This window comes from Cavia porcellus, unplaced genomic scaffold (assembly GCF_034190915.1).
Source record: "Cavia porcellus strain 051 isolate PalLab524CR breed Dunkin Hartley unplaced genomic scaffold, mCavPor4.1 scaffold_32, whole genome shotgun sequence".
NCBI lineage: Eukaryota > Metazoa > Chordata > Mammalia > Rodentia > Caviidae > Cavia > Cavia porcellus.
This window is the reverse complement of record NW_026947515.1, coordinates 25446401-25474300: the sequence shown is the minus strand read 5'-3', so window position 1 is coordinate 25474300 and position 27900 is coordinate 25446401. Positions and strand designations below refer to the sequence as shown.

Below are 27900 nucleotides of genomic sequence, written 5' to 3'. Positions count from 1 at the left end.
TGTGCTAGAGGGCTTTTTAATGTTTCCTTGCTGCTTTTAACAATATCATGAAAAAAATACACAGTTTAAAGTCTGGAACTGACCTAGGTGGATGCTGAGGGCCACCAATGGGGCAAGCACAGCCCCGTGATTCCACGGCTGAGGGAGCTCGGGGTCAGGAGCCAGGTTAGTGTCTCAGAGCTAGGGTCCCCGCAGGCTCGCCACCCCGATGGCCAGGACCCCTGTACTACGGTTAGTTCTCCCCAACTCCTCCCTCTGGCTAAGCAGAGGCAGAGGCTGGTCAGCCTATTCCCAGGACAGAAAAATAACCGGCAGGTCACCCTTGGGACTCACATGCCAGCTTCTACTCAGTCCCCTGGGTAGAGTTACAGGAGGAGGCACAAAACCTGAATTTCAGAAAAACAAGTCTTTAGCATTAAGAATGTTCCAAAAATTGTACGAGGTATACGAATACTAAAAAAGTTATCTTTTGTTTACCTAAAATTCAAATTTAATTTAGCCTTCTGGTTTTCGTTTCATAGATTTCTTTTTGCAGTTTTAAATCTGGCAATGCCCCCGGCCCCGCCCCTGGCCTCCACGGTGGGGGAGGCCTGGAGAAAGAAGAGGAAGTGTGCGTCCCACACAGGCTGAGAGAGCCAAAGCACAGCTCCACCCAGGAGAGATTATTTTTTAATAATAATTTTCCAGAAATCTACACTGGCTTCCTGCAGCTGTTAACAGCTATGGGGGTGGGGGTATGGGACAATTCGAGAACACCCCCCCATCATTCAGGTGGGGCTGGTTTCTTTGACACAGGAGTGTGCATCCCAGACTTGACTATGCTAACAGCCACTGCAACTTCCGAGAGGAGGAGTTACAGGAGGCATAAAGGTTTTCTAAAAGGATTCCATTCTATTTATTAACACTGTTCCAAATATTGCTCTATAAGGATTTAAACGTAATAATAAAGAACAAGCACACCCATAGGGCGGGGCCTCAGCCCTGTTCCTAGTGTCATCTGGGAAGGGCCCCTTCTCGGGAACCCCAGAAGCCGAGGGCTTTCCTTCCATTGTTACCATCCTGTCCTTACCCCCGCCAGGGGATATACGTAGTGTCTGGTTCACGGCTGGTCTCCTGCTCTGCTCTGCCTCTGAGGGGCTCAGGGGTCTGGAGCAGGAGCCGAGGATGGAGCTGGAGGGGGTGGATGAGACAAACCTCCTTCCTCCTGCTGCACTTGGCGCAGGACAGTGGCCATAGCAGGGACACCAGGCACAGGGTAGAGAGCCAAGTGTCCTGGCCAAGGAGTGAGCTGCCTTCGCTGACCTGCAATGGGTGCTCAAGGCAGGAACTCTGGGTAGCATCTGGCATCCATTTGGGGCCAGGCTGGAGAAAGAGGAAGCCAAGAGGCTTCTCTGCTTAGAGCTGGCCCCCCGGGGTGCTGCAGAGGACAGGTGCGTGAGGAAAGCAGTCAACCTGTCTGCACCCAGGTCAGCTTCTCAGGTCCTCTGAGGGCCGTGGGCTCGGCCGGAGCTCCTCATCCACAGGTCCTCGCTGCCGCTCACATGGTAAGGTCAAAGGGCACAGAGGGTGGGAGCGGGGAGAAAAGGCAGCCGCTGGCTCCAGCTGCTTCCTGACCACCTCACACTCGGATCTCATCCTCCTCCTCTTCGTCCATGAAGGAGAACTCCTTGTCAGCCTGCCTTGGGGCAGTGGCCTGGGCCCTGTCTGGGCCCCGGAAGGCTGGGCTGCGATCCTCCAGGACACCAGAGGTACAGCTGGACAGGGAACTGCTGTCCCGCGTAGTGTGGCTGCCTACACTGCGGGCTGAGCTGGGGCTGGGGGCGGCTGCTGCCGCCCACCCCTCCTCCTCCAGCGTGTGGGAGGGCCTCGCCAGGGAAGGGGCTGCCTCTGCCAAAGGGGCAGCTTGGGCGACCCTGGGGGGGTCCTCATCCGCGTGGTAACTGCCACCATCCTCCTCAGGGTCCCACTCGTCCTTGTCCATGATGCTGAGGACATCGCCCAGCATGGAGGGCCCCAGGTCAATATGAAAGGACATGATGGACTCGGCATGCTTCAGCCCATAGCTGGCTTTGGGCACAATGGGCAGATCCGTCAGGTCCCCGAAGGCCTGCTCGTCGAGAAGTGGGTCCGGGGAGTGGGGGCCTGTGGCTCCATTCCGACGGGGCCCCAGCTCCCCAGCAGCCGCCTCCTCCGCGCCGCCTTCCCCCGATTCCGCCTTCTTTACAGGGCTGGATGACAGGCTCTTGGGCAGCTTGCTGGAGCCCTTCTCTGCGGCCTCTTTCTCATTGAGCTGCGGCAGGGACATGGCGTTCTTGACGAAGAGAGCCGAGTCCCGAAGGGAGCCTAGCATATCCCTCTGCTCCCGGTCCCCCCGAGTCACCGACTGCGACCGCTTGCTCCCCCGGAACTTCCGAGACAGAAGGCTGCGTTTGGAAGAGGAGGAGGAGGCCTGCTCATCCAGGGACTCGCCGTCAGGCTCACCTGCCTTACTGTTGAGGAAGGAGGTGTCCCCAAAGGCGTCCCCAGCCCGGCCCACATGCATGGTATGGCGGAAGTCACCCAGCGGAGCGCTGATCATCTCAGCTGTGAGGTCCACGCGAGAACGGCGCTTGGAGTGCACCGAGCTGGACACCAGCTGCTTGAGAATCGGCATCTTGCAGGCTGCAAGGCGAGGCAGACCCTCCCGACGGTCTGGGATCAAATCTGAAGGGCAAGTCCAGTGGGTGGAGACCGGGCCACCAGGAAATCACAAGGCTGTAAGCAGAGCACAGGAGGGACAGGGTTAACGGACTGGCCACTCGGCACCAAAGCCCATCTGCCAAGGGGCTGTCATCTAAACCCCTGCTGCCCAACCCAAATAAAAAAATGTGCGCAAATCCAGCAATCAACCTACAGCACTGCCTATGTCTCATCCAAGGGCAAAGTGGTTCTGCACCTCTAGTGAGAATTCAGTAGCAAGAAACACACTTGCCCTGAAACCTTCCAGAGAAACCACCTTTCCCCTAAAAGACAAGGCCTCTCCCAGTCACTCCCCAAACCCTGATGCTGCAGGAGCAAATGAGACCATTCCCAAGGACGTGAAGGTGCTCAGTGATTCAGGACAGCCAGCCTGGAGACTTCTGAAGTTCCTCCCGCTATCTGACCCCATCTCTGTGGAGCTGGGGGACATCTCAGCTTGAGTTATAGTCTTTAGTAAAAAGAGAATGACAGACCGGGCACCCAAGGGGAGGGCAACACTGCTGAGCACTGACAGGAACGTGGGTGGCCTGGCTTTCCTGAAAGTGTTAGGGTGGGGCTGTGAGGACCAAAACCAGCTCCCCAGCCTCCCCGTCCCACTGAGTGTCCCACAAACAAGGATCTCGCCTGTAACAACTCCATGGTGGGCCTTTAAACTCTGGTCTCTCAGGGAGAATCTAGACTTGGAAACTCCCTCATTTCTCTAATCTTTAGTGGTGGAGAAGGGTAGAACCCTGGAACTTGCAGAACCCTTGCGGTAGGCCTGTGAGTGGGGTGGGGTTCTCAGGGGCTGCCTCCCTCCCACTCCCGCAGACAGCACAGCTCTCGGGCATCTCTATTCGAGGGCCATGCTGCCCACAGCAAAGTTTGGTCTGGGCACAGTGACCATGCTCCTCCCCACTCTTCCTCGCCTGTGCTCAACTTGGTCTAGCAGTAGCACAGTCTTCAAAGTCTCTGAAAGTCTAATACCTCCCCCTCCTACCATTCTCTGTCCCCCAACCCCAGTTTCTCCTCTTTGGCCTCTTCTCAGCACACAGCACCACTCTGGACTCCATACAGTCCATCTCCTCTTGCACACTTGTCCTCCAGCAAATACCTGGTTCTCAGATGGGCTAAGGGACAGACGCACTCCTAGTGATCTGGCCAGTCCACAGCCAGAGCGGACCCCCACCGCCACCGCCGAGGTGACCCTGCAGGACAGGCTAGCACTCATACCTTCTCACCAGACCCACAGACAAATTACCTTCCCCTCACCCTACCCTCCTGCCTCAGCCACCTCTGAACAGACATTGAACAACCTGACCAGGGCCCAGCAAACCCTTTCTGCAAAGGGCTATCGTGCAAACATTTTCATCTTTGGGGCTGATACAATCTTTGTCACAACTACTTAATTCTGTCTTTTTATAAGAAAACAGCCAAACATAATATGCAGAACAAATGGACATGGTGGTATCCCAATAAAACTTTATTTACAGAAAACACCAGGGCTGGCTGGAGGGTGCTACGTGCCAGGCTTGAAACCTTCCACTGGATTGCTCCCAGGTGTGGCCTCTAAATAAACTAGTACATGCAAAAACAGAAACAAATGACAGGGTAGACTTGGCCCTTGGTCAAGTTTGCTAATACTGAATGCCATAGGTGACCGTGGGTCACCCATGAGTCCTGGGCCCAAATGGGACTAAAATTCTCGTAGGCTAAATTCTCTTTGCCAGTCATGTTGGGCACAGAAGAAAATTAAAGCACATTTCCATGAGATCCCGGTTCTCTGCTGCCAGGGCAGGCAATGAGCCTGAGCCCAGCTCCAGAGCACAGGACTCTCAGATTGCAGGAAGGATGCATACCCACAGCAGCACTTTCACCCTATGGGTGAGAGCAGGCTCCCTGATTAAAGCACCTCGGTGGGGTTCACGCCCCAGGGGCAGAGCTGGTCTTGGGCTGGTCCCACTTTGGTGGTGCTTCTGCCCACTACAGGTCCTTCTCTGGCCTTGGTGGACAGCAGCACTGCACTGCTCTTGACCACTACCAACCTAGTGCCCTCCCCACCCTGGCCAGGGGGTGCAGAGAAGGGAGGAGACAGCCTGGCTGCTGCCTCGAGGAAAGTCCTGTGCAGTCCTGGAGCAGATCCTGACACAGCAGTGGCTGTGCGTGAGTACTGGAGGTGGGATGGCACTGCCCTGTGCATAGTAATGTTCACAGCGTGTCTGGCCACTACCCGCTGGGTGCCACACGATTCATATCCATTGTCCTCTCATCACCATCACCATCAGCGGCGTAGGGGAGACGTGTAGGGGATGGAACCCTAGGCCACTGAGCTACGTCCCCAACCCTTTTTATATTCTGATAGGGTCTCACTAAGTCACTAAATTGCTCAGGCTGGGCCAAAACTTGTGATCCTCCTGTCTTAGCCTCCCATAGGGTTTGGAATATAGGCCTAGGTCTAGGTCTACCCCAGTTTTGGCAACCCAAAAAGTCTCAAGACAGCCCAATGTCCCTGGAGGCAAAGCTGGCCCAGTCTGGGATCTACTACCCTACTCATGGAAGTAAGGCACAGTACTGCTCAACAGCAAAACAGAGGCACGGAGGGGGCACCAAGGGTAGGAACTGGGTAAAAGCCTGGTCACCAGACACTGAGTTTCATAAGGGTTTTGATGTAACCGAGGAATCCCCAGACCAAGAAGCTCAGCAAGCGCTGTGGTTTCCCAAGCGAAGCACTCAGCAGAGAGCAGAGGGGAAACCACGGCTGCCAGGACTCACTGGAGTGCGTGCTATGGACTCCTGTGGTCACCAAGAGGAACCAAGTGTCCAGGCCGTCACAGCTATAGGTCAGGGGGCTCGCCATCATCCCATTAGCTACCCTTTACCCAGCACAGCTTGGCAGGTAGGGCTATGAAGGAGAGGGCAGTGAGGACACTCAGTGAGAACAGATGTGTGGCATTGCCACGCGTGTGTACCCTTCCTAGGCCAGCCTAGGGCCCCCCAACATCCTGCTTGGCTCCATACCCCGAAAAGTGGCAAGTCTCTCAATGCCATCTGCTTCCTAGGCCTCACTCCCAGGGCATGGCATGAGTCTTTGAGGCTTGTGACAAGTCACCTTCACTATCCAGGAGGGAAGAAGGGGCCCAAGAAAGCTGGGGTCTACACACAACCTCTGCTTGCCTCACCATCTCAGTGATGAGGGTGCCGCGGCACCCAGGCGTCCAGGTAGGGGCAAGCCTGGGTCTGGTGGGGGGGGGCCTGAGTGTGAACTCAGATGAGACAGGATAGACTGTCAGCTGAGGCCAGCAAGAACTCACTTCTTGGGTTGTTCTTAGTCTTTGGTGTCACAGGCTCATGTGATGCTAAGTCACCCTAACAGAGAATGAACAGGAGGTTAAGAGCAAGGAGGTGACAGGAACCACAGCTCTGACCAAAGGCCTGGGGATGCAAGTTTGGGGTCTTCTAGTATCTACCCAGAGGGGATCAGGCCCTAGGAGCTTGGGAGGAGCACTGCTAAGCTCTGACTCAGCCTTGGAGAAGAGGCTGAAACAGGCTGCCTTCCTACGACAGCCAGCCCTTCCCATGGTTTCCCACTGGGATATCCCCAAACCTCCTGCTGCCTTGCGGAGAAAGGTGAAGTCCCCCAGCTTGTATGAGCTCCAGGAGGGAGGCTTACCCCACTGGACACAGAACCCAGTAGGGAATAACCCTCAGCTCAGCCCCTGGGAATACAAAGGACAAGCTTTGCCCGGCCCTGTCACCACCCTCCCTGGCAGGGTGCATGGCAAGTGCTCCCCCCACACCGCTCAGCAGCCCTCGCCAGCCCAGCAGTGGCCTGCTCCTGGCAGTGTGGTCCGAAATAGGACACAGACTGACCTATGGCTCAACCCAGTACACACATGCTTCAATGCCCACTGCCACTGCCAAGCGCAGCCACCCCCGCCACGGGCCCTTTCTGGGTCCTAACCAGCCTCTGGCATCAGCTGCAGCTCATACAGCTGGACAGAGAGTGCTCTGGTCTAAGATGACTTTAGTTATGGCTGGGAATGGTCGCTGGAAGCTATGTTACTCTTCATTACCCACTCATTTGACTGCCGTCTTGTTGAGACACCCCGCCTCCTCCAATATTTAAGCATATCCAGCCCCCCATATCCGATTTCACATCTGAACATCCAACCAACTGAAAACTTCTGCAAGAAATATTAGTTGTGCTGAACCTGCACAGACTTTTTTCCTTGTTATTACTCCCTAAATAATAGAGTAGAACCATGATTTTTACACCATCTGTAGGGAATTAGATATTATAAGCAACCTGGAGATGATTTAAAATATCTAACAGGATGCTCCCAGGTTCTATGAATATACTGGGACATTTCCTATAAAGAACTTGAGCGTCTGTGGATGTTGGTATCTGCGGGGGTCCTGGAAGCAGTTCCTGATGGATACTGGGCCTCCTCCTCTTGGTGCTGCCAGACTCTGGTCTGAATCCCTGGAAATCCCAGGAAAAGACTACTGCAGTCTTTTAGGGTGCTGGAGATGGAAGTGAAAACAGCATGGTATCTTCCCAGGTCCAGGCAAGTATGGGGGTGATGGGGCGGGGAACCTGTAAATAAAGCAGTGTCTCACAGAGCTCAGCATATCGAGGGAAGCGTGGGAGGGAGGACGCTGGGGCAGGCGCCCCAAGGACCCGGTGCCAGAGCTGAGCGAGGTGGAGCCAGCAATGCCACCAATGTCAGAGGGAACAGCACACACAGAGGCCACGAGGCAGGAACAACTGTGTGGCACTTCAGGCCTAGAATGAGAACCCATGTGGCCAGGGTTCTGGTCACGCAGAGCCCCTTCTGCCAGACAGGTGAGGGTTTGAAGGTCATTCTGTGTACACAAGCCAATAGCCATTTGTAAGCCGCAGAGTGAACTGGCTCATGATTTTGAAAACCCTCAGTGGCTCCTGCCATTGGAGGCAGAGGGCAGAGGAGCCAGGGATCACACCAGAGTCTGGCAGGACCAAGAGGAGGAGGCCCAGACATGGACGTGGCTATGGAGGAGGGCACAGCTGGGTCGGGGCATGACTTGAAGTACAGGTGCCACGAAGGGTTGCTGGGAGCCCGAATGAGGAAGAAAACAGGGAGCATTCAGCAGAGCCTCAGGCATCGTAACGGGGCCTCTCGCTATGTCACAATGAAGGCAGCTATGTAAGTCTCAGCTTAACGTGGGCCTCAACCTCTCCATTGGAGCCCGGAAGCCCTGGCTTCTGTCACCAAAGATAGAGTACTTTATGGAACATTCACTGCCAGACAGTACTTTCATTTGCCTTTACCTGAAAAGGTAGGAAGACATGTGAAGGCTGACGTCTATTTAAACAGTGCACAGGGCACAGGCCGAGGGGCAGTTGGGGCAACTCTGGGTGCTCTGATGTGTTGTTACATATTCCAGAACGAATTTCCCTGAGGAATGTGTGCGCGATTTTAGCTGACTTCAGTACTACTGTGGATCTTTTAGCTCCTTCCTGTGTACTGCCAAAAAGCACTGCTATTTGGAAGGCTGTTCGCAACGGGTTAAAATGCCCTATCTGAAAATACTCTGTGCCTCAAGAAACACAATTACAGCCCCTCAAAAAAAAAGCCCAAAAGGGAACATGAAATATCACCGTTATGACTCCGTTAGCATTCACGGATCTGTGTCAGGTACCTTCTTAAAATACCTGGGCATGGTGGGTCATACTTTTCAGAGACAGAAAGACCAAGTAAGTCATGAATTGGAGCTGGGGCTTAACTCTCACTCCAGGACTCCACTAAAATAGCAACGCACTACCAGAAGTGTGAGGGCACCACATAAAAAATATCTAACATGTAGCTGGGCACGGTGGCACATGCCTATAATTCCAGCACTCTTAGGAGGCTGAGGCAGGCTGGGCAACTTGACTTGGTGAAAAAAAAAAGGTGGGTCATGTAAGTCAGTGGGAAGGCCGTGGGTTTAATTCCCATTACCATACATACACCCTAAATTATGCATGTGACATGCATGTATGAAAGTGTCATTTTTATAGACACTTTCATTACACATACATGTGTATTTAATCTATGTATTAGTAGGTTTTAGTTTCCTGTTTGATTTTTTTAAAAAAATCAATATATGGTTATATCTGTAGATTTTTACATCTGCAGACTCAACCTCATGTCAAAGATACAACTGCATTTGTTCGAACATGTACAGACTTCCCCCCCTGTCATTATTGCTTAAACAACACAGTACAACATTTATTTACATAACATTTACAGTGTACTGGGTATTATGAGTAATCTAGACATACAGCAAGGTAGCATAGGTTATATGTAAATTCTACATTATTTTAGGGGAAGGATTTGTGCATCAGTGAATTTTGATATCCTGAGGGGGAGGCAGTCCTGGACACCGCAACGAGTGGATTTAGGGGAGATACTAGGGTTTAAATCCAAGGTCTTGTCTACGCTTGGCAAGTACTGTACCCCTGAGCTACACTCTGGTACGCACCACCCACAGTCCCTGACCCTGACCCCCCTCTCCCTACACACTTTTTTAGAGTCTTGCTAAATTGCTCAGATTAACCTCAAACTTGCAATTTTGGTATCTTAGCCTCCCAAGTAGCTTGGGGTTTTTTTGTTGTTGTTTGTTTGGTTTTTTTTGAGACAGAACTCAGTAATGTAGTTCAGGCTGGCCTTGTTGAACTCAACAGTGATCCTCCTATCTCAGCCTCTCAAGTGCTAGTATTACAGGTAAGTAGCCACCACACCCAGCCCCAATAGATTTGTGTGCCCCAAGGATGGAAAAATGTAGTTTGCACTATGTCACAGATTTATCCAACCCAGCGGTCTCCCTGAAGCTGCAAGGCAGGGAAAAGTGATTTGCTGACAGTGACAGTGCCAGTGAACTGCACCCCAACCAACACTCTCCCCCTCACATAACACTTCGTGGGGCACTGCCAGGTGCCAGCCCAGACCTTCCTGTATCTGTCAACTTCTTGCTTAAAGAGCCAGGAAACAGAAGGAAAAGACTCTGTCCACCAGCCAGGGAGAAAGTCCCAACCCCAATCCCAGAGCTGTGTAGAGTCCTCATGATCCCAAGCCAGGGTGACCTTGGGGCACCTGCAACTATGGCAAGGTTTTCTCAGCTGAGTACACGCAGCAACTTTCTCAGCTGCAAATTCCCCCAATGGAACTGTGTCAAAGGGGAAAAAAGCCCCCTAGACAGCCACTCCCTGAAGCCTTACTCAGAGCAGCAGGAGCTGGCAAAAACCTAGCGCTCAGCAGAAAGAGGGGAGCTGAGAAAACAGGGACCCACAAACTTAACAGACTGCCGTCCAGTGACACAGGGAGCTGCTCACCAAAAGGCTTTCAGCAAGAGGGAAAAGAGGCCGCGTGTGCACTCGTGCACACGCACACGCGCACACACACTTTTACCCAAAGCAATGACAAGGTTACCAACACGCACTCATAAATTAAGACAGAAGGCACACAGAGAAATTAAGAATCATGTTAGGCTCGAGAGAAAAACTAGTTTGTTTTTCTTAAAAAGTTCCTTTAATGTGGTAAGGCAATCTTAGTGACAACAATAAGAAGAATCTCAAAGCATCAAAGGCTTAAGGAAAAGACTAATTTCAAAACCGACTTAAAACTCTCTAGTTCTCAGGGCTCGGCGGCTGTAACGAAAACACAGCAAGCAGAGGCTGAGAGGTCCCCGATTCGATCCAGGCATATTTCCATTCTGCCCGTTTCTCATCCAAAGTTTCTCTCTCTGATGTCTGCCTTCTTTCTCTCCCCAAGGCACCCCAAGGAACCCCCAGGCTGGACAAATTTCTCAGACACTTGTTATATGCCCAGTGGTCTGGGAGGAAGGTATGGATACTAAGACTCTTTCCCTCCAAAAGACAAACTGCTCCCCAGCAGCTGCTTCCTGGTACTTGAGCCTCCTCAGCTGAGCAGAGGAGGCTCAGTGATAACAATCACTCCCACCCCACCGGAGACTGGCCTTGGTCCAGTGACACTCAAGCTCTGAGCTGGAGGCCAGCCTCCCACACGACAGTGGGATCCTGCCCGACATATCCTGGGCAGGTGAAGGCCAGTCTTCTGCCACTCCCACGACCCCAGCTCAGCCACACTGCTCACACTGCAAGGTAGCAGAAAAAACAAGAAGGCGTGGAGGTCACTCAAGGGAGAATGCAGCATCTGGGCCCTGGCGACTGGCCACGTGCCACACTGCCCTTCTGTCGGCAGGCACCCTTCCTTACTGGGGGCAGCCACAGTACTGGACATATCACAGAGGTCATGACTATACAGCAAGTGTCACCATCATCTCCATTTACAGACAGGCAAACTGAGGCTTAGATGGTGACCCTAGTTCCCTCTAATACTCTAACAACTGTTTGTTTTGTTTTGTACCGAGAATCTAACTCATGACATTGTGCTTGCCAGGCAAGCACTTATGCTACTGAGCTAAACCCCTGGCCCTAGGGTTTGAGGCAGAGTCTCACTAGATAGCCCAGGCTGACCTCACATTCATGGTGATTCTCCTGCCTCAGCCTCCCAAGTGCTGGGATTATAGGCACATACACCACATCTGGCCTTTTCACAGATGCTAAATGGTACTACGAGCCCACTTCTGGCAGGAGGGAAAGCTATCTGTCCTGAGCAGATGGCAGATGTCTATGGCTGAGAATGCATGTGTGGAAGGATGGGGTTGGAGGGCTCAGGAAGGCTGTTTAACAAAAACCCTTGAAACTAGGACTCACTTTATGAGTTCCTCCATTAGAGGTGTGCCCCAGGGGTGACTACATTTGATGCCTCCTCAGATGGGACCCTCTGGATATTCTGACAGACAGTACCAGCCGAGATCATCAGCAAAAGCCAGGACCACCCTCCAGGTGTACTCAGGGACAGGATTCCACAAGGGCCTGCTGCAAAGACTTTTCCTGTCTGCCCTGCTCTGTCTTCACTTTATGGTCTTTCTAGATGCAGCTCACAAAGAGGAAGACTCCCCCACTCTGGCTCTGACAATCTCCAAACTATTACATGTACCCCGCTGGCCACTCAATCCAGGCCAGCTCCAGCCCAGACACAGTAGGGCACACCCCATTTCCTAGAGAGGAACAGCATCTGTGCTTTGGTGGCCCCTACCTGGAAGGAAAAATGAGTGAGACCCCAGGTGTCAACGTGCATTTTCCACTGCTGCAAGGCGATGCACATTCTCCAGGCATCCTTGCTCAGGGAGCAGGGAAGCAGGAGGATACTGGGGGGTGGAAAGAGACAAATCAATCAGAGGGAGGCTCCTGGGGGAGCTGCACACGGAGGAGAGCAATAGTCCAGGCAGGCAGGCATTTCTCTAAATATTCCCTGCAGGTAGCCTCTCTGTACAATATTACACACTTCACATCTACGCTGTCTACCTGGGTGGCCACCAACTTTATGCGCCTCCTGAATGGTTGAAACATGGCTTGGCTAAACTGTGAGGTGCTAAGTATACAACAGTATGCTAGGCTGGGCATGGTGGTACATACCTGCAATCCAGCAGCAAGAGGCTGAAGCAGGAGAACTACTGTGAGTTCAAGGCCAGCCTGAACTGCATAATGAAACCTTGTCTCAAGAAGACAAAAACAGTATGTTGCAAATGTAAAATTAGATCTTACATTAAATTAGATTTTGAACATATCTAAATAAAATGTTCATTTCACCAACTGCTTTTGTATTTTAAAAAGCTTTTAGAGATGGATGTGATGGTATACACCTGCACTCTCAGCATTTGAGAGGCTGAGTTCCAGGCTAGCCTGGGTCACACAGTGAGACCCTGTCTCAAAAACAAACAAACAAGGCGCTGGGGATTTAGCTCAGCAGCATAAGCACCTGCCTTGCAAGCAGGCGGTCATGAGTTCAATCCCCGGTACCGATAAAAACAAACAAACAAACAAACAAAATATAGATAGATAGCAATATAAATTACATGTAATGCTTTCTTTAGGCAGCTCTGTGCTTATTAGACAAACAGTACTTTCCACTGCAGACGATAAAGCCAACTATTGTTCACATTTGGATGAAAGTATTCACCTGTTAACAAGTTATGCAACATTGTTTGAAATTAAATCCCAATACTCTAAATTTCACAGTCCCTGAGGCTCTGATAAATGCAAATTGTTTCAGCCTTTGGTTAAAACTCTGTAACTATCCAGGCAGAATTTTACAATTTCCTGAGGATTCCTGAGTAAATTATTTTGTTTCTTATGGTTATCTTGTTCTTCACAAGGCTTCACCAAATTCCAACCCAAAGAACACAGCCCACGATGCCTAACTAGACCAACGTCAATGGTTATGCTTTTTCATTGAACTGAAAATAACATAAACATAACCTTCCCTCCAAACTTGTAATTTGCATTTGCTTAATTACTAATGAGGGTGAGCCTTATACTAAAATGTGCATTTTGTCATCTGTTCTTCTTCTTATGAGCCAATTGTTTTATTATTTACTGGAAGGCAACGCCTTCATCTTTTTCTTTCGACTCATATCATGTCTTTATCAAGCCTACTGAAAAGTTTGACTGTCATGTTTTGCAAATATATCTGCAAATTTTCATATGTCTGTTTACATTATGGTGATTTCATTGCTTGCTTTTCCATGGCTAAATCTGCCTTATGGTTTCTGGCTTTAGTGACTTTTCCTAGCCCTTGTTTTTTCCCTAGATCTACAGTTTAGTAAATTGAAAAGCACTCATACACTACCCCCCACATACATACACACACTCACCCAGAGACTAGAAGAAAATACCCCGAACTAGCCCTGTCTGTGATTTATAAAACTGTGAAGCACTTGAATGGAACATTAAAAATTACAATGTAACATTGAAGTAATTTTAGCTCCTGATCCCTTACAAAAGCAGTTTTGTTTTAAAATGTAAGCAAAGCAACAAATACTATCTCCTTTGTCATCCATGAAATTCTGATACCACTCAGCCACAGGCCTATATCAAGATTTGCTTCCCGCCCCCCCTTTGGTCTCCGCTATTTTTAAACCAGGTCTAGAATGTTGCCAGATATATTTTGAGTACCTGGTTGGGTAATACCTCTACCTTTCTGAGTAGGTTGCCCTCTACCTTAACTTTTGACCTAAAATCATCTTAGCTTTTCTAATTTATTTAGTTTTCCAGGTACACTTTAGAGATATTTTATGTTCCAAGAAGAAATATGGATAGAATTATATTAGAATTAAAAGAAGAATAAATAAACTACTTTGGGAAAAACTGAGTTTATTACAACATTGTCTTTTATTTATTAAAGTCTTGTCATGTTTATGTTGGATTCTTTCATGGTTATGGATAGGTTCCTTTTTACATACCTGTATTTTCTGATTGATAATAAAAAGCGTATCGGGAAGGTACATTTTCCCCCTAATATATTTAAGGGTCAGCCTATTAAACTTTTACTGCCTTCTACACTAATCAACTTCATGACTGAATCCTTCCTTCCTCTTTCTTTCTCCTTTCTCTGGTACCAGGAATTGAACTCAGGACCTCAGGTTGGCCAAGTAGGTACTTCGATGCTGAGCTAAAATCCTGGCCCTGTGACTAAACCTTCAGAGGCTGCCAATAGACAATCCCACAATCTGCAATCTCCATTTTTCATTCCTATGTAGTTACATCTGCTATAGTTGTCAACCTACCGTGGAATGCTGTTACTCACAGGGAACACCTCTGCTTCTGGCATTTACAGTGATATTCTACATCTCAGTCGCTGTAAAAAGCATGCAAACTCTCTATCATTTTTCAATGTTTACATGAAAACCACAATATTTTAGATTTACTGGGTTAAATTTTTAAAGTTCATCTTGCTTTACTTTTTAAAGTGTGGCTACTAAAACTCTTAAAGTTACATGTTTGACAATAACATACATATAATTTAAATATATCAGCTATACCCCTGGCTCCTGGCATCCTGGTATCATCCAAGAGTTATTGCCATTGTCGTGTTTATCCCTGGATTCATACTGATATTCTCCATTACCTTGAGGAATTTGCAGAATTTTACAGTTTATAGAGGAGGCCATGCCACCACTAGATAATATAGCTGTCACTGCTAGGAAGTACACCAGAGGGAATCCAGTGTGGTCAATTGTTGGGAGCCGCAGCCCCGAGCCCGGTCGCCTCACTTGGCGGACGTGAGGCCTGTAGTAAAGAGTGAGGCCTGAGGTAGATTACCCCTCCCATCGAATATGTTAGTTTCCTGCTTACCGCGTAAACAACCCGCTCAACAATATAGTCTGCCTGGCAACTGATGATGTTAGCCAATCAGCTTGCCTTGCTTACTTTAACATGATTGGACACTGTACCCGTATATATACCGGTGCCACCCCTGGGCGGAAGAAGAAGCCAGATAGAAGCCCGGAAGTAGAAGCCCAAAAGGAGCCGCGGAGAGCGGACCGGTAGAGGCTTTGGGGCAGGCTGAAGCACAAAAGGAGCCGCGGGGAGCAGACCAAAGGAGGCTTCAGCTGGGAGAACCCAGGGCAGGCTGTACGGAGAAGGAAAATAAAAAGAAAAGGTTGTCCACTACCAGACTTTGTCGTGTGTCCTTCCTGCCGGCCGGGAGCGGACATCGACATTTGGTGGCCCGTACGGGGACTGATCACCCCCGCGACGTGGAAGTGGACAACGCTCCAGTACAGAGCTGCGAGACAGGTGAGTTGGGGATAAGCCTGGGCTCTGGGTGGCGCGCACCTACAGGGCTTTTAGACTCCCCTCAGGCTCACGCGTAAGTGGCGGATTCCTTGGGCCTCACGCGGTGAGTAACATATTAAAAAATGGGAAACATGCTAGGTAGCGGCACTAAGAGCGAGGGTGGTTGTGGAGAAAGCTCTCAAGAGCTTACAAAAGTATGCAGGGTATCTGAGCAGGCCCAGTCAGGGAGCTCCCGAGAGGTGTCTGTCAAGGGGAACAAGGATGCTAAGGAGGAGGACGGGGCTCTAGCCTCGGAGTCGTCTGACTCCGAGGACGAGGGAAAGTTGAATGGCAGGGAGGCCAAAGAGACCAGCTGTCAGGAGCCTAAGTCGCTCAATAAGGAGTCGCAGGGTTCTTTTCCAGCGTCACGCCGCGAATTGCGCTCTGCTCAACCTGGTCTGCGGAGGAGTAGAGAGCTCCTGAGTGCGCCCCGGCGCGAGAGGGAGGCGGTCCCTCGCCACGAGGCGGCCGCCTGGGAGCTCTCTCCCCTTTCGCCAGAACAGGAAGTGATGCACGGGCCCCCATTTTCCGCCCAATCACGGCCGCTGTCTTATGCTCCGCCGCCGGCGGGTCGGTATTTTTACAGGCGGCTTTGGCAGGGGGGACGCTTGTCTCATGAGGTACATCCACCTGGGATAGATAGTGGCCCCTACGAGATATTTCCTGTACAAGTAGCTATGGGCCAGGGACGCAATGTATGGGAGCCTTTTGAGATAAAGCAGATTAGAGAACTTAAAAATGCAGTTACAACCTTTGGGCCGACTGCGCCTTACACCATTGCCATGCTGGAGAATCTGTCTTCTGGGCCCCTCACCCCCGCGGACTGGATTCAGCTGGCAAAGGCCTGTCTGCCCTCGGGCAGTTACCTGGATTGGCGAGCCTGGTATGCAGAGTTCTCTGCCGAGCAGGCTGAGAAAAACGCCAATCGAGGAAACCGGGGGTGGAACAAGGAAATGCTTATGGGAGAAGGTCGGCACGCTGATGACCAGACCCAGTTCCCCGGCGCTGTCTATGAGCAAATCAATGCCATAGGACTCCGCGCCTGGAAGCAAGTAAGTGGTGCTGGAACAGCCTCCTTGTGTCTTTCAAAAATAATTCAGGGTACCACAGAGCCATTTGTTGACTTTGTGGCCCGAATGCAAGATGCTGCCGATAAGATATTTTCTGATCCGGGAGTGGCTCGACCGCTGGTAAGGCAGCTGATTTTCGAACAGTGTACAAAGGAGTGCAAGGCAGCGATAGCTCCTCATAAGAACAAGGACCTCAATGCCTGGATTAGGATATGCAGAGAGATAGGGGGGCCGCTCTCCAACTCGGGAGTGGCTGCTCTCCTGGCCGCGGCTGTACAGCAGAGGGGACCTCGCGGGTTAGAAGGGGAATGTAAGGCTAAAGGGTGTTTTGCCTGCGGGGAGCCAGGACACATTAAACGTCACTGCCCAAACAATGCAGATGCTAGGCCTCGCCCTAGGAATGAAGAACCATATGTTTGTGGGCGATGCAAGAAGGGATCACACAAAGCTGAGGAGTGTAGGTCGGTCTTTGATGCTCAGGGCAACCGTATTTGTGGACAAGATGCTAGAGAGCCAAAAAACGGCCAGAGGGGGCCCCCTTCGAAGGCGGGCCCCCGCCCCAGAGACAGGACAGCTCAGGGTGGCAGCCTTCAACAAGGGCCACCCCTGGGTCAGCAGGTGTGGACCTCAGTGTCGCCTCAGGACTTATATTAGTGCCTGATATGGGTGTTCAAGTGGTTGAAACCACCTTTAAGGGACCGTTACCCGAAAATTCCGTGGGTCTGGTGATCGGGAGATCCTCCACGGCCCTTCGGGGTCTCACAGTAGTCCCGGGGGTCATAGACTCAGACTACACAGGACATATTAAAATTATGGTTCAATCTCTTGTGGGTACTATGGTAATTAATAAAGGAGACAAGATAGCGCAGCTCTTGCTGCTCCCCAGTCTCCACAAGAGATTTCCCTCAAAGCAGAAAATTAGAGAAAGTCAAGGTTTCGGTTCCTCAGGGGAAGTCTTTGAGGGACTCCATATGACACTTGATAAAAGGCCCATGCTCTCACTTAAGGTCAATGGCAAGAATATAACAGGGCTCCTAGACACAGGAGCTGACCGTTCCATTATCTCCAGAAAGGATTGGCCTTCCAACTGGCCCACCAACACTGCAGATAACACGCTGCAGGGCCTGGGGATGGTGTCAGCTCCTCAGGTTAGTGCTTCAACCCTGCTCTGGTGCGATGAGGAGGGTCATCAGGGCCATTTCCAACCGTTTGTGTTGCAGTTGCCAGTGTCTCTATGGGGAAGGGACATCCTCACTCAGATGGATGTCACGCTTACGTCAAACTGCTCCCCCCAGGCTAAGGATATACTCAGGAACCAGGGATATACCCCCGGCAAAGGCTTGGGCAATGCCCTACAGGGTCGGACATCCCCAATACCAGTAGAAAACAAAAAAGGTAGGCAAGGATTGGGTTTTTCTTAGGGGCCGCTGAAGAAGCTCTCCTACCCACTTCGATCAAAATCACCTGGAAATCAAATGATCCGGTTTGGGTACCTCAGTGGCCCCTGCCTAAGGAGAAGCTATTAGCCTTGTCAGAAATAGTCAGTACACAACTCAGATTAGGACATATTAAGCCATCAACCTCCCCATGGAACACCCCCATTTTTATAATTAAGAAAAAGTCTGGCAAGTGGAGGCTGCTCCATGATCTAAGGGCGGTCAACGCGCAGATGCAGTCCCTGGGGGCGGTCCAGAGGGGGCTGCCAGCTCTCTCAGCCATCCCTCAGTCCTGGCCAGTTTATGTTATAGACCTTAGAGACTGTTTCTTCTCAATTCCCCTGCACCCAGAGGACACTCATAGGTTTGCCTTTACTTTGCCCACCATTAACCAAGAAAGCCCTGATCTCAGATACGAGTGGGTAACGTTGCCCCAAGGCATGGCCAACAGTCCCACTATGTGTCAGATTTACCTTGATTCCCTACTGGCCCCCCTACGAAAATCCTTTCCCAAGATAAGATGTATGCATTACATGGACGACCTTTTGCTCAGCGGCAGGGACCCAGACATGCTAAATAATATGCTCAGCCAGTTGGTCGAGGCCCTGAGACAAGCTAATCTACATGTTGCCCCCGACAAGATTCAGGGAGGAGAAATGGTGACCTACTTAGGCGCGAGAATCTCCCCTATGCTAGTCTCTCCGCAGAAGGTCACCATTAGGACGGATGGCGTTAGGACCCTAAATGACATGCAAAAGCTATTGGGAGACATTAATTGGATTAGGCCATATTTACATATACCAAATTCAGATCTCAAACCCCTGTTCGACCTTCTGAAGGGAGACCCAGATATAGCCTCCCACAGGAGGCTCACTCCTGAGGCAAGAGCTGCCTTACAGAGAGTAGAGGAAGCCTTAGGTGGGGCTACCTTACACAGAATTGAACCAGGGCGACCCTTTGATGTCTGTTTGCTACAGACTAGTCTACAGCCTACAGCGGTGATTTGGCAGAAAGGACCACTACTGTGGATACACCCTAAGGTCTCACCTGCAAAAGTCATAGAGCATTACCCGGAGGCAGTCGCTTCATTGGCCCTTGAAGCGCATGATAGAGCTGTCCAACATTTTGGCTCAGGACCACAAGCCATCCGAGTACCCTATACCGCCAGCCAGATCAAGACCCTGGCTGCCTGCATAGATACTTGGGCCATTCTGAGATGTGTTTTCCATGGGGATATAAACAATCAATACCCTAAAGACCCTATCTTGTCATTTGTCACTCAGCACCCTATAATTTTTCCAAAGGTTACTGCCTCTGAGCCATTAGTCCCAGCAACTACAATATACACAGATGGCTCCAAGACGGGGATAGGCGCCTATGTGATCCTAGGCAAGCCCCCGGTTACCATACAATTTGAACCAGATCAGCCTCAGGTGGTGGAACTGCAGATCGTTAAAATGATTCTTGAACGGTTCTCAGAGGCCATTAACATTGTCTCCGATTCTAGGTATGTGGTCAATGCTATGCAAGTGCTTGAGACTGCCGGTTTAATTAGATCCACTTCCACAGTGGCTGGGCTGTTCCTGTCTATCCAGACATTGCTTCAGAACAGACACCATAAGGTCTTCACCACCCACATAAGAGCACATACATCCCTGCCAGGGCCTATGGCACAGGGGAATGCGGCTGCTGACACTGCCACTCGCCCGTTATGGATTTTTACCTTACTAACACCAATCGAGCGAGCCCGTGCCTTCCATGATAAATTTCATGTTAATGCCAGGACACTAGCAAACCATTTCCATGTTTCTAGAGCAGATGCACGAGATATCGTGCGACTATGTGACTCCTGTGCCACATACAAACCTGCCATACCGATGGGAGTAAACCCTCGAGGTTTGATCCCTGGTGATGTTTGGCAGATGGACATCACACATATACAGGAGTTTGGGACTCTTAAATATGTTCATGTTTCCACAGACACCTGTTCTCGCGTCATATTTGCAACAGCAGAAACAGGTGAAAAAGTGTCTAATGTGATCAATCATTGCCTGGCGGCTTGGGCCGCATGGGGCAAACCAAAAATATTAAAAACTGATAATGGACCAGCCTATATAGGCAAAGCCTTCAATGAGTTCTGCAAAATGATGGAGGTTCAATTAAAACATGGTATCCCATACAATCCCCAAGGTCAAGGAATCATTGAGAGGGCTCATAGAAGCCTCAAAGAAATTTTACAAAAACAAAAAGGGGGAGTAGGCCAAGGCCTGGCCCCAAAGGCACGATTATCCATGGCACTATTCACACACAATTTTTTAAATTTAAATAATGATAATCGCTCCCCAGCTGTGGAGCACTGCAACCCTTCCCCCAACCATAAAGGGTGGGTGAAGTGGAAAGATGTCCTGACAGGACAATGGATGGGCCCGGATCCGGTAATCAGCTGGAACCGAGGCGCGGTTTGTGTTTTCCCACAGGAATCGGGACGAGAACCACTGTGGATACCGGAGAGACTGACACGGACAACAAAGCCCTCGACTAAAGATCAGACCTGCCCTACTGGAGATCCATCACAGACCAACCAACAAGATGAATAGAAATAGCGGTAGCCCGAAATGGACAAGAAGATCCTCAGGCATATGCATGGCTCGCTCGCCTAGCCTACGACCGAGTCTAGGGACGGTGAGCTTCCCACACTCCTCCTCTAAAAAATTATGATATAGCAGGGTAGATGAGTCAATGACGGGTAAGAGCGTGCCTCCCCAGCATGACTCGACCTAAGCCAGGCCCTACCCCATCCTGCACGTAAGCCGCTGGACTGTTAGATGCTGCCCAGGTCTAAATTTCTCTCCGAGGGGATTTCTTTACGGAGAGAGAATGAGTGCAAGCTTGTGTGCATCCAGGTTCCGTCCAGTTTGTGCCTGGCCCTAGAAAAAGGACGAGGGCCTCAGGGCCTTGGCAGACCATGGGACGGCCGACCAGGGTCTAAGCCAAGGACCTACGGTGGGCCTACGCATAGGGCATAAGCCTCTGCACCCAGTCCAGGAAGGGCTACGATGCGCACATTCATAAAAAATAAAAAAGGGGGAGATGTTGGGAGCCGCAGCCCCGAGCCCGGTCGCCTCACTTGGCGGACGTGAGGCCTGTAGTAAAGAGTGAGGCCTGAGGTAGATTACCCCTCCCATCGAATATGTTAGTTTCCTGCTTACCGCGTAAACAACCCGCTCAACAATATAGTCTGCCTGGCAACTGATGATGTTAGCCAATCAGCTTGCCTTGCTTACTTTAACATGATTGGACACTGTACCCGTATATATACCGGTGCCACCCCTGGGCGGAAGAAGAAGCCAGATAGAAGCCCGGAAGTAGAAGCCCAAAAGGAGCCGCGGAGAGCGGACCGGTAGAGGCTTTGGGGCAGGCTGAAGCACAAAAGGAGCCGCGGGGAGCAGACCAAAGGAGGCTTCAGCTGGGAGAACCCAGGGCAGGCTGTACGGAGAAGGAAAATAAAAAGAAAAGGTTGTCCACTACCAGACTTTGTCGTGTGTCCTTCCTGCCGGCCGGGAGCGGACATCGACAGTCAATTTTTTTTTTTTTTTGGTTTGTTCTTTTGTTTGATTTGAAACAGGGTCTCACTGTGTCATTTAGGCTGGCTTTGAACTCATGGCCCTCCTCCCACCTCAGCCTCCCCAGCTCTGGGAGTACAAGCATGGGGGACCACGCCCAGCTTCCAGTAAGGTTTAAACAAGGAACAAACCAGATCAGATGTAGCAGGGCTTGGGAATGACAATTTCTTGAGTCCTGACAGATATATATGGCTGTGGTGCCAAGGAAGTCACTCTAGGAATGTTATCATATTGCTACTCAGCCTCAGGGAGACAGTCCTGCACCAACCTACAAGTATCTCTGGGCCACAGGTCATGGAAGAAGTATGAGAAAGAAGTAACAATTACTGAGCTTTTCCCCAGCATTGTGTTAGATGCTGGATGTTGATTAAACTGCTTCTCTGTTGTGATACATTGTCCTAAGCATTTGAGAGGCTTTATCACTCATGTTCTTCCCAATAATCCCATGGATTATAATCACTCCCACCCTGCCGATAATGAAAAAAATGAAGTCTTAGCAGGTTAAATCATTCAACCAAGTCACATAGCTGGCCAGGATGGATCTGAAAGAAGAATCTAGACCTGCAAGATTCTGAATTCAGATTTTTCTAGTCTGGCGTAAGAAATACTGGAGGTACCACTGGGAACTGTCTTGGAGATGTAATGACAGCTATGGCTGCCTGAAAGCCTACAGGAGGTACACAGTTTTGCATACAATTTCTAGTTAAAAGTCCCCCTAACCTGGGCACTCATTCTCCACAATTCCAGGCAAGCACAGTTTAATCCTGGGATGCATGGACCCTGCCTTGCGGCTGCAAACTGGTTTATTGCTCCTTACCTCCATTTTCACCCAGAATCGGACGCCTTGAACTGGAAGAAGGAAGTACGAAGGAGAGTGAAGGAGAAAGCAGGCCTCACCCACCACCTAGAATGTCAACGGCTCAGACAAGGAACGAAAAGGAGCCAAGACCTGGGAGTGACCGGAAAGGACAGCCATCCAAGGAGCCCAGAGGACGCAGAGCCAGTGACTCAGGCACATCCGGCAACTCTGCTTACTTACAGGGTGCTTCCTGGAAATGTGTGGTCTCACCCAGAGCAAACCAGCAGCACAGAGGACAGGAAGTGTGCCAGGCTGGGGGCTGAACTGTCCCCCCAGGACAACTCTCCTTCACTGGGAGTGTCCTGCAGCTCCTCAGCAGGACTCCTCCCTCCCTCCTGCTGCCTCGTCACAGAAGGAAGCAAACACTTGAAATCAGATCCTCCAGGCCTCATTTGGTTTCGCTTTGCCAAGGAGTAGGGAGCACAGGGACACTGGGAGGAGGGGTCCTCTTGAGTGAGCTTCAAGGTGGCAGATCTGCCACTCCGATCCTTCTAGAGCTTGGGTATCAAGAGCCAGACTCCCTGGGTCACAGCTGGTATGCACAACAGGCAAGTTACTCGTGCCTGGGACTCCTTCCTTAACTTTCAAAACCATTGATGACATTTTGTGCCTCCTCATTACTGCGAGGATCCAATAGGGCGGCCACTATTACATGTGGGCTGTGAGACATGCTGTCTCTCTCAGCAGGTCCCCACATTCACAGGGGTGAGGTGGGGACACCTAGCATACCCAATGACACTTTCTGTCATTCCTTTAACTTCACACAAAAGTGTCAGCCCCAGGCACACATCTGGGGACACTCAATCCAAAAAAAGCTCCTAGTATGGCATGGGTTGACCCCTTCCCAAATCCTGGGGTCCCGCAGATGACCAGCTGCATGGAAAAGCCTCTGAAGCCAGGTACAGATTCCGTCCTCTCTGCGGTCCCTTTGGCAATAGGTCAGGCAGCCCTAGGCTCAGCTGTTTTAAGTCACCCAGGTTAGTCTCAAACTTGCAACTCTCCTGCCTCAGGCTCCCTAGCAGCTAGGATTACAGGCAACCACTTGATCCTTCCTTACCCTTTGTCACCTTTGTGGCACAGAAGGGCAAAGCCTGGATGTTCTCAGGCAGGAGGATTTAGTGAGTTTGAGGTGGGAAAGTGCAAACTCCCCTTCCTCTCTAGGATATGAGATAGCTCAGGAATGCAGGAGAGGGGTGCTACCACTGTGAATCATGCACAAGGCTTCATTCAGTTTAACCAGCCACAGGAAACAGGTCACACTCTGCACCTACCCAGATGATCCGCAGTGGGATCTACGTACTCCACCATGGGCTCCTGCCTTCCCTCTGAACCCCCTGGGGTTTTGTCCTCCTCCATTTTGGGCAGCATTAAGCTCCACCCCAGGGGTTAGCAGGACCCTCTGAATCTTTGGGTCTCCTCCTCCCCTCCCCCACAGAGGCAATTCCTAAAGAAGGGCAGAGGGTAGTGGGGGGGGGGGGGCGACCAGAGAGCAGACAGGCGGATCAGACAGCAGACGCTTTCAGGGCAGAGAGAAAGAAGGAAAATCTAGACCATAGAACCTGGCCTCATTGTCACTTTGGGGAGCTTCAAAGCTGGAGTCTCCAGACCAAGTTCAGTGACTGTGCACAGGGAGAACCCAGAGACTGGTAAGGAGCTGGTGGCTGCCCTGGTGATCTCCTCTGCCACCATGAGGGCTAAAACGGAGTGTGGTGACTGAAGAGGCCGTGGCTGAGCATTACAATGCCAGGGGTCCTTTTGCCCTGGCACTATTGCTTTTCAGATGCTGTCAGCCCTGGGAAGAAGAAAAGAGAGGAAACTCCAGGTGTATTCATGGCACACCCCAAAATGCTCTCACCTGAGCACCCAAAGGGAGCTACTTCGGCTCGGGAGGTGGAGTACAGATCACCAATTCCCCTGTTCCAGGCAAAGGAGGAGTGGCTCTGGGTGCCAGCACTGCCACCCTGGCCTGTCACTGGAGCTGTAGGCTGGTAGTGCCTGAGGCAAACTCCAGTGATCCTCAGCTGGAAGGAAGCCTGAAGTGCCCCTGAGAAGCATGTTTCAAGGGGGCAGTGGGAAGCAAATGCTAAACTTTCAGTGCCTTACTAGCAAGACAGGGCTACGTCCTGCCACCAACTGGAGTCCCTGCCTTCGATACTGTCCAGATCTTCACCCAGACAGGGCAGGCACCTGTGTGGACTTCCCAGGGCCCTTCAGAAGTACATTACTGGCTGGAGTTGGGGGTCACATCATCTCAGTGGACCACCTCTCAGGGTGTCCTCTACACAAAACTTTGATTCTTTTCCCACAAGGTCGAAGAAAGCCTGCATTGCCCGGCTCAGGTCAACCCTCTGAGCTCTCAGAGATTGCTCAACCTCTCTCTCCACCCACCAGCCATATCTCTGGCATCAACCCAGCTCCGAAGTTCCTTCAAGGGACAAACTCCTCCCCTCTCCCCCACAGGGACAAGAGCCTCTAAGTCTGTGGGATGGTCTACAGGCCAGGCTGGGGGTGCTGCCCCACCGTTCCCCTGACACTCTGGCTTTGGACCTTTCTACCTGCACCCCAATCTAGATGGGATGGGGGTGAACTAGAGGAGATAAAGGAAAACATTGGAAGAAAGAGAGAGAGATCAATATCAAACACCTGGCTTCCAAACTGGGCACAACTTGTCCTGGTCACAGAAATCAATCAGTTACTCCAAAGGTGGAGGGAACTAGAGTTCCAGAGCCAAAACTAAAAGGCCTTTTCTGCAAACTCTTGGAATTTTTTTTCCCTTTGGCAGGGTATCCCTATGTAGCCTCAAACTTGCAATACTCCCGCCTCAGCCTCGGAAGTGCTGAGATTACCAGTATGGGCCACCACAAAAAGTTCCTGACTTGCACACTGGGGGTCTAAGAGTCCCCTTCCAGGTCAGCATCCACCAACTCACCCTCCTGCTTTGCAGATGACACTTGAGACCCTGGTTTGAATGTGACTTCTAGGTCCCTAGGCCAGGAGACCTGGACATTAGTTCCAAGAGGCATAGAGCAGAAATAGGATGGGTACACACCAACTGGGACAAGCATAGATGCGGAGGAAAGAACAGAGGTTAAGAGGGAGAAAGGCAGAAACCACTGAATACGGAAAGAATGCTGAAAGCAGAGGCCTGAGCCTTAACAGCTGAACTTAAGCTCCGGGTCCATAATGACCAGGGACCCACGAAATCCTGGAGATGTAGGAGGACCCAAGACAGCCCAGAATTCCCACCACTTGGGGTAGACTCACTTTATCACACATGCACCCTTCTGTCCCTGCTGGGATCACCAGGATCCCTGGGAAAACCTCTTGGTGTCCCCTGAAGTCCCCGGTTGTAGGAAAGAGCAGCTATCCTCAGCAGTGGCAGGGCAAGGTCCAAGTTTGGGGTGCAGGGAATAAACCACACTTATCAGCCACAGGCAGCTTGCACAGGTCAACCGATGAGCAGATGAGCAAAGAGCCAACACAGCACCCCACACTGAGGCTCCAGCTGCCCAGCAGGGCGGGTGCCTCACACCTCATCTTCACCAGGGGCCTTGGGGCTGCCCTGGCTCTGCTCCAGCAAAACCCTATTTCTGAAATCTATGGCTCAACTCCCCCTTCCTTTGTGCCCTGTTCTTTGTTCTCTTAAAATTCAGTCCATCCTGCTGGTGGTCCCCTCCTCCAGCCCAGCTCAGAAGGGGGCGGGGGATGCTTCCCAGTTATTAGAAACCCAGACGGTGGCTTGCCGTGCTGCAGGAGCCCCCCCCCCCAGCCCCTCTCTCAATGTTTACATCCCTCTATCTGGGGAAGGATGTGGACTGTCTGTCTCCCCTTGCCAACCCCTCAGAAAGGTAGAGGACTTCTCAGCAAAATGACACCCCCCTTCCCCCAGGATCGTCCCCCATTTCAATACACAGCTTCCAAAGCTGTGAGCCCTGCTTGGAGAAAGGAGCTAGGCAAATTGCAAGTGGTGGGGCGATGGAGGGGGTGAAGTTCCCAGACAAGAAAAGAGAAAGCATTGTATTTCCCCTCCATTCTCCCTGGGAGAAACACAAAACTTCCAAAGCCCAGGCCGCAGTATCTCATCGCACAAACACAAGGAACCTGGTTTGAGTTAACAGAGAGCAACCACACACACACACACACACACACACACACACACACACACACATGTGCACACTTCAGAACTCTACCAGGAAGCCGAACCAGGCTGAGACCTCCAGGCCCGGTTCCCGCCGAGCCCCTTCGGGCCGGGGCACTCACCCGCGGATGGCCGGGATGTCCAGCGAGCAGGGCAGCTCTTGGGACTCACCAGGCCAGGGGGCGGTTTTGTAACTCCAGCTGGGGGCGCTCCGAGGGGCGGAGCCAGAGACCCCTATCCGAGCTCGACCGCCTGAAGCTTGTGGTTAAATCATTAACCAATCGCTAGCTGACCGCGACCTCTCCGTGAACACTGCGCTCCCGGCGCACGCGGCGTGCAGCCCGGCGCAAAGCCGTCTCTCCGGTTCCGAGGCGGCCGGCAGCTGGGCTGGGCCCCACCCCGTCCGGAGGAGCCTGGGCCTCTCGCGGCCTTGGCCTCCAAGTCTTCCACGGGAGGCGGGCGGAGCGGGAGCCTGGCTGGGAGGGAAGGAAAGAGCTGGCGAGGGCGGGGCGGGGGAGTGTTTGTTCCCTGGGCCATTCCCTTTCAGGCTGCGCCTTCCCTCCTCTCCCCTGTCCAGTGACACTGGGTGGCGTATGCTGCAGTGTGTGTACGAGGGCGAGCGAGTGTACACGCCTCTGTCACCACAGGCGCACGATTGGGTTCTGATTCACAGGGAACTCTGCGCGCACACACCCCTCTCCGGCAGACTGCAGGCTGCCGAAGGTTGCGCTCCGACCCACAACGACACACGCCCCATTCCTGAGCAAGGGGGTGGACTTCAAACCCTGCCTCTTCGGCCCGCCGCCAGCAGCACCCTTGGCCACACCGGCGAGTTCCAATCTTGGGAGCAGAAATCGATCCCTGCCACGTTGCATCCCGCCTTTTGATACTCCAACTCTCCAAGCCCCACTCTCTTGGGACACGGTCCGTAGCTCCAGGTCCCGACACCCCGACAGCTCCACGGGCGCCCGGGCCCAGCCCCACCTCTCCGGGCGGGAGCGGCGACAGGCGGCGGGCGGAGGATCTGGGGTCTGTGCGCCCTTGTCCCCTGCCCGTGGCGGCCCCCACCCGAGCTCTCTCAGTGCTCACCGCCCACGAAGGGGCTCAAGCCCGCCCAGGCCTCGCAGGGCGCGCGAGGCTGTCACGGCCAGAAGCGGGTGCCGGTCGCCTACCTCGGCTTCCAGAATCCCGGGAGCGGGATCTGCGCGGCTGTGCGCTCCCCTCGGTGGGCTCGGCGCCGCGGCCCGGCCGGCGGCCCATGTCCACGCGGGAATCCAGCTCGCTCGGGCCGCGGGCTCCTGGGCCGGGAGCCGGGACACGCCCCTCGCAGGC

At 51.8% G+C, this 27900-nt stretch overlaps 1 protein-coding gene across 4 annotated transcripts; it reads right to left on the bottom strand.

Moving 5' to 3' along the window:
- Window positions 1-27900, bottom strand: Cdc42ep4 (CDC42 effector protein 4). Of its 4 annotated transcripts, none has more exons than XM_023562884.2 (3): window positions 27741-27891; window positions 26691-27044; window positions 1-2754 (listed from the first exon to the last, which is right to left on the bottom strand). In XM_023562884.2, exon 3 carries the CDS (start codon window positions 2651-2653, stop codon window positions 1619-1621), a length of 1035 nt encoding a protein of 344 aa, XP_023418652.1. In that variant the 5' UTR covers window positions 2654-2754; window positions 26691-27044; window positions 27741-27891; the 3' UTR covers window positions 1-1618. The 4 variants fall into 4 exon arrangements, with proteins under 4 accessions (XP_023418652.1, XP_023418653.1, XP_005001460.1 ...); XM_023562885.2 differs by having other exon boundaries at window positions 26740-27044; XM_005001403.4 differs by lacking the exon at window positions 26691-27044 and having other exon boundaries at window positions 27741-27900.

Excerpts from the sequence above, each read along its gene's own strand:
- Cdc42ep4 (XM_005001403.4), bottom strand. The coding sequence starts at position 2,653 with ATGCCGATTCTCAAGCAGCTGGTGTCCAGCTCGGTGCACTCCAAGCGC.